General features: G+C 59.5%; 1 protein-coding gene across 1 annotated transcript; it reads left to right on the top strand.

The window, feature by feature from the left end:
• The first annotated feature begins 383 nt into the window (after window positions 1–383).
• Window positions 384–2820, top strand: FGF17 (fibroblast growth factor 17). Its single transcript, XM_022562892.2, has 3 exons — window positions 384–591; window positions 827–933; window positions 1972–2820. Exons 1-3 carry the CDS (start codon window positions 468–470, stop codon window positions 2263–2265), a joined length of 525 nt encoding a protein of 174 aa, XP_022418600.2. The 5' UTR covers window positions 384–467; the 3' UTR covers window positions 2266–2820.
• The last annotated feature ends 7055 nt before the right edge of the window (window positions 2821–9875 follow it).

Raw genomic sequence — 9875 nt, 5'->3', positions numbered from 1 at the left:
TACCAGCAGCTTCCTCCCCGGACCACGGGGATTAGATACCAGCAGCTTCCTCCCTAGACTATGGTGATTAGATACCAGCAGCTTCCTCCCTAGACCATGGGGATTAGATACCAGCAGCTTGAATGTTCCTTCCAGCTCCCAGAGTCGTGATTCCAGGCCTGAGCTGTATCACCAAGTGTCCCCAGAGCTGGGCAGCTACCAGTCCTGTGCTCCAGGGCAGACGAAAAGCCAAGTCACAATGACTGGCTCACACACTGGCCTGGGAAGGTCATGGCCAGATGCCCCCTGCACCTCAACTTCTCAGGGCAATGGCCTGCCCCACCACACTCGCCTCCGCACCCCTCCCCTGGACGGACCTGCGGTGGTGTCACCCAAAGCAAATTGACACTATTTTTCCCTTGGTAACCGCAAAGGGGGAGAATCACCCGTCTCCTAATTTTAACCAGTACGTGAGGGACCAGGGTGCCATGACCGACCAGCTGAGCCGGCGGCAGATCCGCGAGTACCAGCTCTACAGCCGGACCAGCGGCAAGCACGTGCAGGTCACTGGGCGTCGCATCTCCGCCACCGCTGAGGACGGCAACAAGTTTGGTGAGGCCCAGCCCTCACCGGAGGCCACCCACACCCCTACCCAGCCTTGCCTGGTCCATCCCCAGACAGGTCAGGGTGGAGGCTGCAGGGGGAGAGCAGGGAGAAGCCTCTAGGAGGAGAGGCCCCGAGGGCCCCCCACCCAAATTCAGAGGGCAGGCTGGTAGGGGTTCCCTGCACACCCCTGGGCCAGCAGCCCCGAGGGACAGAGGTCTTTCTCCCCCGCCCCCCCCCCCAGCCAAGCTCATAGTGGAGACAGACACCTTCGGAAGCCGAGTGCGCATCAAGGGAGCTGAGAGCGAGAAATACATCTGTATGAACAAGAGGGGCAAGCTCATCGGGAAGGTGAGGCCTGGAGGGCAGGGAGTCATGAACGAATCCGTCTTCCCGGGGTTGCAGCATGCAGGGCCCCACCCAGGGCTCTGACTTCTCCTGCTCTCACCCCACCACTCGGCCTCTCTCTGGTCTCTCCAGTCCCTGTGGGTCTAGAAGCCCTCTGAGGACATTGGCTGATCCATAAGAATCCTTGGCTCTGATGTATGAGGTACTTTCCCAGCAACAATGAGGAAGAATTTTAGCACCTACATCATGTCACAGCCTCTGTGTTGAGGGCTAAGAGCTGATCAGGGTTGAGAGGCCAGAAGCCACGCCCCCTCAGGTCAGTGGGGTCCTCGGGCTCCAAGTAACAAGATTCGTGCTAACTGCCTACTAGTGTAACCACTAGTTACACCCTCCACAGTGGTGGGTCCGGAGTTGCTGTGCAGGGGGAATTCCATTTCCTTTGGCATCAGCCAATCCTGGCTTCTGATTCTGGCTGTTTTCAAATATTTGCTTATTTTTGTCAAGTCTCAGGCTTCTCATCTGTAAAATGGGCACGGTGTCAAGATTATCTGTAGAGCCAGATGGGTGGCTGCCTGGCTCTTTACACAGTTGGTGTTCTACAGACGTTTTCCCCTTCTTTCCATCAGACTGTCGCGTCCCTCCCCTCCACCCAGCAACACCATTCACGCAGACCAAGGAACGTTCTCCTATATACGAGTGCCCACTGGGTATGCACTGAACTGCACAGTTACCTTGATCTTTATGAAACAGCTGGGTAAACTGAGGCTCAGCCTGGCTAAATACCTTGTTCAATGTGTACAACCTCCAAATGACAAAGCTGTATTTAAGTTCAGATCTGACTCCAACAAAGCTTGTTCCTTGCCCCCTCCTTTGCCTCTCCAACAAGGGTGCCCGTCTCACCGGGCAGGGTGCCCATCTCACCGGGCAGGAATTCTTGGGCTCACAGCCCCTGTCGCTCCCTCCTCGGTCCTACAACATAGGTCCATAAGGCAGACTAGCCAGCCAGGGTAGGCGGACAAACTCCCCTTCCTTCCCCTGCAGCCCAGCGGGAAGAGCAAAGACTGCGTGTTCACAGAGATCGTGCTGGAGAACAACTACACAGCCTTCCAGAATGCACGGCACGAGGGCTGGTTCATGGCCTTCACGCGGCAGGGCCGGCCCCGCCAGGCCTCCCGCAGCCGCCAGAACCAGCGAGAGGCTCACTTCATCAAGCGCCTCTACCAGGGCCAGCTGCCCTTCCCCAACCATGCCGAGAGGCAGAAGCAGTTCGAGTTTGTGGGCTCAGCCCCCACCCGCCGGACCAAGCGCACTCGGAGGCCACAGCCCCTGACATAGTCAGGGACACCCCCGGGGGGGGCAGCCGCCCCTCACTCATGGGCCTTCCCATCCCCTTCCCTTCCTAATCCAAAGACAGGGCTGGGGTGGAGGCAGGGGAGCCAGAGCCCCCAAGGAGGATGCTGAGGACCACCGAGCATCAGAGCCCCCCCACCGGAAAGGCGGAGGACTGCCACTAACCAGGGCTGGCTCCTCAGGGCCCCACCCTGGCGTGGCGCCCTGGGGGCGGGGCAGGCCCCCCAGAAGGGGAAGGTAGAATAACCCGAGGTCAGGCTCCCCTGAACCAAGTGGGCAAAGTCAGCGGATTCAAGGCTCTGCAGACACGGTCTGGAGGTGGCTCTCCTCGAACTCTGCTGCCCCTGTCTCCCTCAGTCTGCCCCCCAGCCTCCAAATTCCTCCTGGCCAGACTGTAGGAAGGGACTTTTGTTTTGGTTTCAGGAAAAAAAAGAGGGAGAAGAAAAAAAAGAGGGCTGGCCATTCTTCACATTCCACTGCCCAGGCCTGCACCCTCTCCCCCAACTCCCAGCCCCGGAATAAAACCATTTTCCTGCAAACGGGTTATCTGAAGCGGGGTGGGGGGGGTGGGGGAAACAACTGCAAAGCTGAACTGGGGACAAACTTGCTCCTCCGAGAGAAGAGGAGGCCGGCGCGCAGGCCCGGGGGTGGCGCGGCAGGTGGAGGCCAGGCCGGGCCCCGCACGTCCCCGCAGGGGCAGAGGACAGGGGGGCAGGAGCAGCGGCAAGGGATGGCCTGGCAGGCCCGCACCTCCGCCCCGCGGGAGGCTGGCGGCCCGGGGCGCGCCCCTCCTCCGCGGGCTCAGGTTTCCTGGCTGGCACCGCGCGTCCCGTGCTACCTGCTGGGGCGCAGAAACCCCAATCCTGGGGCCGGTCCGAGCCTCCGGGGCCGGGGCCGGGGCCGCTGGCCGGGCAGCCGCGGGCGCTGCAGCCTCCTCGCCGGGAGCCAGATTACTTTTTTCCGGTGAGGAGGTCGGGTGGGGGAGGAGGCGCGGACGGGCGGAAGCGGAGGGAGGGCGAGACCGCGTACAGTGCGCCCAGGTCCCCGCGGGGGGGCGGGGCGGGGGCCACACCTGGGGGGACAAGGCGATTAGAGGCGGCGGCCCGGGGTGTGGGTGTGGGTGTGGGCGCGGGCGGGGGGGGAGGGGCAATCCTCTTCCCTCCCCCTCCCCCTCCCCGCCCAGAGCTCCTCTGGGGGGCTTTCCGGACGGCTCCAGGTGTGCGTTTGGGGAGTGGAACTAAGAGGCCATAAAACCCGCCTCTTTCCTCCTTTGCCACGGTTCTTAATTTTGTCCACTGGGGAGGCCCTTCCTGGCAGCGCCCCTCCTCTGCTCTTCACGGGGAACACCTCACTGAGCCCGCTCTTCTGCGGACGGACCCCCAGCCTCAGTTTCCCCTCCCTCCTCTTTCTGAGAAAATGTTGGGGAGGGGGATTTTGGAGAGAGAAGAAGGAGGATGAACGACATCTCTTCCCGTTTCTCCCAACAGTGGCCTAAAAATGAAGAAAGAATGGGAAGCTGTGGGGGGGGGGGCTGGTTTAGTCAAAAGGGGAGGCGAGTGGCGCGTAGTCCAAGTTGGGGGACGCGGGGGGGTCACTCACCTCTCCCTGGGTGAGGACCGGAGCCAAGGCTGACACCCCCAACTCGAGGCAATTTAGACAGCGGCAGCCAAGAGGGAGGTCCCCAGGCCCCAGGCCATTCTCCCTCCGGCTTGTCATAATCACTTTTCACCAGGTTGCTTTTTCCTCTCCCCCCCAAATCACAAAGAGTCTTAATCCTGCTGAAGACTGCGGGAAACGTGTTGGGGGTCGTTTTCGGGGGAGGTGGGGAGAGTGTAGGGAGGTGGTCTGGAGCCACAGCTGATAACTGGCGAGTTCAATGGGATTTTCCACGCAGGGGCAACGCCCAGCAATTACCTGAGGACAAAGGGTCGGGGCCCCCAGGTGTGGAGGACTGGACTTGGGGGGCTGGGAAGGAGGTGTGCCGGGGAGGGGGAGCTCTTACAAGCCCTCTGATTTCCGCAGGAATTTGAGACATTCTTTAAAGCTCAGGCCCACCCCACCCCCCCCACCGGCTCGGGTTAGAGACAGCTTCAAAGGTGGATGGGGCCCTTTGTCTCGCCTCCCCTTTCTTCTCTGCCTTTCTCCGGCCCCTCCCTCCCTCTCTTTGACCTCCCCAGCACAGACAGGCCTCTGGGGGACGGCTCCAGAAAGCCCTCACTGTTTCCTTTCTTGCTTTCTGAGGTGAGACCTGGCAGGGAGGGACAGAGGACGGGGAAGGGTGAGAGAGGAAGGCCGCTCTGGAGGCCTGTGCCATCTCAGACGGGGCCCTTGCCCCAACCCCAGCCAGGGCCCAGCAGCTCTGACGCCCGCTTGTGGCCTTGGGTCCCCCAGTTGTTGGTGCTTCCAGGCTCCATAGCCAGGGTGCCTCTTCATGCTCTGGGGAAGTCTCCCCATCCCTCCTACCTGGTGGTGATTTCGAAGATGCTAAAAGGAAGAAGGCAAAGGAATGGGTCTCTAATAACGGGATGGGGGGGCGGGATTTAAAGTATCTGTGTGTGTGGCAGCAAGGAGGCTTCCCGTGGACCTCTGACGGCTACAGCAACCCTGGTTGCTTCTGGGCGCCCTGAAGCTCCAAGGAGGCGGGCGGGTAGGGATGGACACAGCGCAGGAAGATTTAGGGTGAGTCGAACACAACCGTTTCAGGGAGGGTGTGACAGGGGGAGGGCGGCGGCGGCGGCAGCGTGCCTCAAATCCTATGCCTGTTTAGGATTACCAAGAACTCTGGCTAAGAATAGCCTACATATAGATCCTGGCTTCTCTGTCCTGTCCTCCAAACGGCCAGATGAGGCAGAGGGGAGCCGAAGCAGGAAGTCGGGGCGGTGGCAGGGGGCGGGAATCCATTCATATTTTAGCCCTCGCCGCGTCTCTCTAGTCAACCCTGTCCCTCAGACTCCGCTGGCTGTGACTTCCCAGTCACCCAGCCTCAGCCTCACAGCCCTGGACAGCTACGAGGACCACCTGTCCTTGAAGCTCTTTCCTCCCTCACCTGCCCTAGGCGGTCCTTTCTTCCTTCTCTCTGGCTCGCGGACTCTTCTCTTTCCTGGCCCCTCTTCACAGGAACATGCCCCGAGATCTCTGTCACTCTCTCCTCTCCCTGAGCAAACCAGCATGTCAGCTGTCACCCCCTTTCACACGACTGCTTTCTCCTCCAAACTCTGGAACACTGCACCACGGCCGGACCTCACTGGGATCTGTCTCAATGAATGCGGTAGCTCTCTCAGCAGTCTTTCTCCCTCCTGACACACACACGCACACATACACTCCTCAGCACATCACATAGTTTGTTCAGCTCACCTTACCTTACCACAGCTCTGCCCGAGTCACACCGTCACTAACAGACTCAGCATGGCTTTCAAACCCCTGCCCAGCCGTGCCAAGGCCCCCCGCTAGCCCTGTCCCTCCAGCTCCCCTCAAGAACGCTGGCAAAACTGCAACCATTGGGGCTTCCCTGGTGGCGCAGTTGTTGGGAGTCCGCCTGCCGATGCAGGGGTCCGATGCAGAGGACACGGGTTCGTGCCCCGGTCTGGGAGGATCCCACATGCCTGAGCCCGTGAGCCATGGCCGCTGGGCCTGTGCGTCCAGAGCCTGTGCTCCGCAACGGGAGAGGCCACAACAGCGAGAGGCCGCGTACTGCAAAAAAAGAAAGAAAGAAAAAACTGCAACGCTTGCAGTCCAAAAGACACTCTGGGCCCATCTTTTTTTTTTTTTTTCTGGCCACACCACGCAGCTTGTGGGATCTTAGTTCCCCAACCAGGGATCAAACCCCTGCCCCCTGCAGTGGAAGCGCGGAGTCCTAACCACTGGACCACCAGGGAATTCCTGCTGGGCCCATCTTTTTTACATCTTTATTGGAGTATAATTGCTTTACAATGGTGTGTTAGTTTCTGCTTTATAACAAAGTGAATCAGTTATACATATACATATGTCCCCATATCTCTTCCCTCTTGCGTCTCCCTCCCTCCCACCCTCCCTATCCCACCCCTCCAGGCGGTCACAAAGCACCGAGCTGATCTCCCTGTGCTATGTGGCTGCTTCCCACTAGCTATCTACCTTACGTTTGGTAGTGCATATACGTCCATGCCTCTCTCTCGCTTTGTCACAGCTTACCCTTCCCCCTCCCCATATCCTCAAGTCCATTCTCTAGTAGGGCCCATCTTTGCTCATGAGTTTCCCACTGCCTTGCATGCCCTTCTCCAGAATGCTGGCACATCCAGACCACAGCCATGTCCTCGGCTCTACAGACGCCCCTCACTCTCCCAGGGGCAGTGGCCGTCTCTGCTGCCCCCAGCCCCTCCGGCCATTGACTTGCCCTGGCCTTAAGGCACATATCACAGCTCGTCCAGAACTGTACTTATCTATGCTCGTGTCATGGTTCCGCTGGACAGCAAAGGCCTCAGATGTAGAACTAGTCAGTCTTTGCATCCCCCATAGCACCCAGCACAGTACGTTACACAGAATAAGTATTTCTTGAGGAAATAACCCAACTGAAGACCGAGAAAGAAGTCGTTGGCCATTGGCCCAGCACCCTGTGGTCCCTGAAGGTAGAGGTAGGATGAGAAGCCAGAATCCTGCCTCCAAGCTCCATCCTTAGGAGGACTTGGGCAGGAGGGGTCCTAAGCAGTTAATCCAAATATCTGTGTATTCCCTACAATGTATGACGATGTGCTAACCCTTCAGTTAATAAAAAAAGATGGACAAGATAGTGTGTCATCCCCTGTCAAGCTCTCAAGACACTTGAAATTTAATTGGGGGGGACCAACCCATAAAAAGGCAGTTCTTTTGAGGAGTTTTGGAAATCTGTCTCTTACCCCTAAGATAGCAAAGCAGCATTTGGTACATCCTCAAAGAGTGAAAGGGGAGAAAATAAGGACACTGCTGTGTACTGAGCTCCAGAGATGTGCCAGGCAGTGTGCAAGGCGTGCTCGCATTCAGCCCCTCATTTTGCGGGGTGAGATTGTTCCCATGTTGTGTGTGGGCAGGCTTAGATGGAGAGATGTTAACTCATCCAAGCTCACAGTCCAGATTCTCGCCTGTCTCTGTTTTGTTTTGTTTTTTTTTTGTTTGCTGCATTGGGTCTTCGTTGCTGAGTGCGGGCTTTCTCTAGTTGCGGCGAGCAGGGGCTACTCTTCCTTGCGGTGCGCACGCAGGCTTCTCATTGCGGTGGCTTCTTTTGCTGCGGAGCATGTCCTCTAGGCCCTCGGGCTTCAGTCGTTGCGGTATGCAGGCTCAGTAGTTGTGGCACGCAGGCTCTAGAGCGCAGGGTCAGCAGTCATGGCGCACGGGCTTAATTGCTCCGCAGCACGTGGGATCTTCCTGGACCAGGGCTCGAACCTGTGTCCCCTACATTGGCAGGCGGGTTCTTAACCACCGCGCCACCAGGGAAGCCCTCTCACCTGTCTTTTAACACCTCGAGCGGGATGTTCTCCACTCCTCAGCCAGGCACGGTGGGTTCTGGGATGTACGGGGGGCAGGGGCACTGGGAAGGGCTGGGGTTTGCTTGACTTTGAAGATGGGAGCAGGATTTCCGTCAGCGAAGAAGACCCACCAGGGGGCAATATTGGGAGTGAAAACAGCATGGGAAGAAGGGCTTCAAGGCAGGAAAATGCGAGGTCTGTTGCGGGAGTGGGAGGGCGAGCAGTCGATCGGCTTGGCTAGCACTGAAAGTTTGCAGCCAGAAGTGGCAGGAAAGGATTGGGCCACGTTATGAAGAGCTGGGTCTCTGCTGTGACAGGAGGAGACTGTGAGGGCCTTCAAGAAGGGGAGTGACCAGACGCGATTGTGGGGCTGGGGTTCAGGGGAGAGGCTGGTCTGGTGCAGCTGCTGGGGCTGAGGCTCTGGGGTCCAGGAGTCAGACAGTCCAGTGATCGGAGGTGGGGGACGTGTCATCCAGACTGATGGGAAAGGGTCACTTGGAGGCCCTCGTCCTTTCTTTTGTTCTGCTGGCCCAGTTCTCTGTCATTGTCCCTTCTTAGGTGCACAGGTGCCCAGTCAGCCTCTCCGGGAGTTAATGTTTAGACCTCCCCGGGCAGGTCGGTGCAGGGGGTGGGGCAGGGGCAATGGAGTGAGACGGAGAGAGGACAGAGAAACCTACGCACAGCCCCTGGGGAGGGGACAGGCGGCAGGGCCAGCGTCTGGTCAGGACATCTGGCAGCAGTGACCTTGCTGGGGAAAAGAGCCAAGAACTAGGTATCCTGGGCCTGGGACCACCCGCCTGAGAGGGGCAGGAGCCCCAGCCCCCTGCTGTGGACGCACTTGCCCATCCTCGAGCCTGAAGGCGCTCCTGAGCCTAAAGGTACGCTTGCCCTGTTAGCAGCCTGCTGGGTTGGGCGCGGCCAAGCCGTGCCCAGGAAGCCCACCCCGGGGCCTGGGCTCACAGGCACCTGGTATTCAGTGTTGCCTGCTTCTGGGGGGAAGCTTGTGCCTACCCTGTCCTCCCAGCCTATTGGAGTGGCAGGCAAGCAGTGCGGGAAGACCGACCGTTCAGCTGGCCTTGAGGAGTCTGGGGTCTTCCCAGGAGGAGGGGGCTAGAGGCAGAGTAAGTCTCCTCCTAGGGCGAGGCCAAAGATGAGGAGGAGGCAGAGCCTGGCAGGCGAGGGAAGGGTCTTCTGGCCTGGCTGTGCCCTCCCACGTCCCTCCCAACACCCTCCCCCCACCCCAGGATCCCTCAGCAAGGAATGACCTTGACAGCTACCAAGCCTCAGGTCGACAGAGGGAGCCCTAACTCTGCAGTCCCCTTGGTTCCAGGGCTGGCTTGAGGGGAACTATTCTGCCCAAGGTGCTCTCCCGCCCCTGGAGGGACATGCCTATGGAGTGAGAGGCAGTGGGAATGGGCCTTTCGGGACTGGAAGTGTGCTGTCCCAGGCTCTGACCTTCTCAGCCCATGGCCCACATGCCCACCCTAGCCACACCCGGGGCCTCTCCTTCCTGCCAGAAACCACCCTACGACCCTGCAACATAAGCCATCCCTCCCTTGTTCCTATCGCTCTTCCCAGCTCCACGCTGAGCTTTCTGGAATGGGGGACGTGGCCAAGTGCCTCCCAAGACCGGCCTGCTATCTGGCCCTGAATTAAGGTTCTCCTTCGGCCGCCCCAGGAGCCAATCCCAGAGCGTTACGGAAGGAGAGGAAACGGGAGAGTTGGGGGGGCTCAGTGGGAGCCCCGGCTCCTGAAGCTCCCCCACCCCCACCCCGGCACCGAGGCCCCCTCCCTCCATTGCTGAAGAAGAGGCAGTAGGAGCTACAGCCGCCTCCTCCCCCCTCCCTGCCGCTGCTGCCTCCTCGGCTGAGCCGGCAGGTTGTCTTGGCAACGGGAGGCGGAGAGGAGATGCGCTGAGGGATGGAGGTGTATGTCACCGAGGAAGCTGCCGAGCCCCACGCCCCAGGCCCTTGAAGGTACCGCAGACCCCCTCCCTTCCCCCTCCCCCTGCCCTCTCCCCTAGGCTTCCCCACTCTATCCAGAGTGCTTGTTTCCCTGAGGAATGCCCCCCTCCTCCCAGCCCAGCGACTCCCATCCATTCCTCCTGAGCCACCTCATTCC

The sequence above is a fragment of the Delphinapterus leucas genome, chromosome 6 (genome assembly GCF_059928025.1).
Source record: "Delphinapterus leucas isolate spDelLeu-1000000601 "Yukka" chromosome 6, BTC_Dleu_Yukka2, whole genome shotgun sequence".
In the NCBI taxonomy this organism is placed as follows: domain Eukaryota; kingdom Metazoa; phylum Chordata; class Mammalia; order Artiodactyla; family Monodontidae; genus Delphinapterus; species Delphinapterus leucas.
The sequence above is the reverse complement of the archived record's forward strand: the minus strand, read 5'-3'. Positions and strand labels throughout refer to the sequence as shown.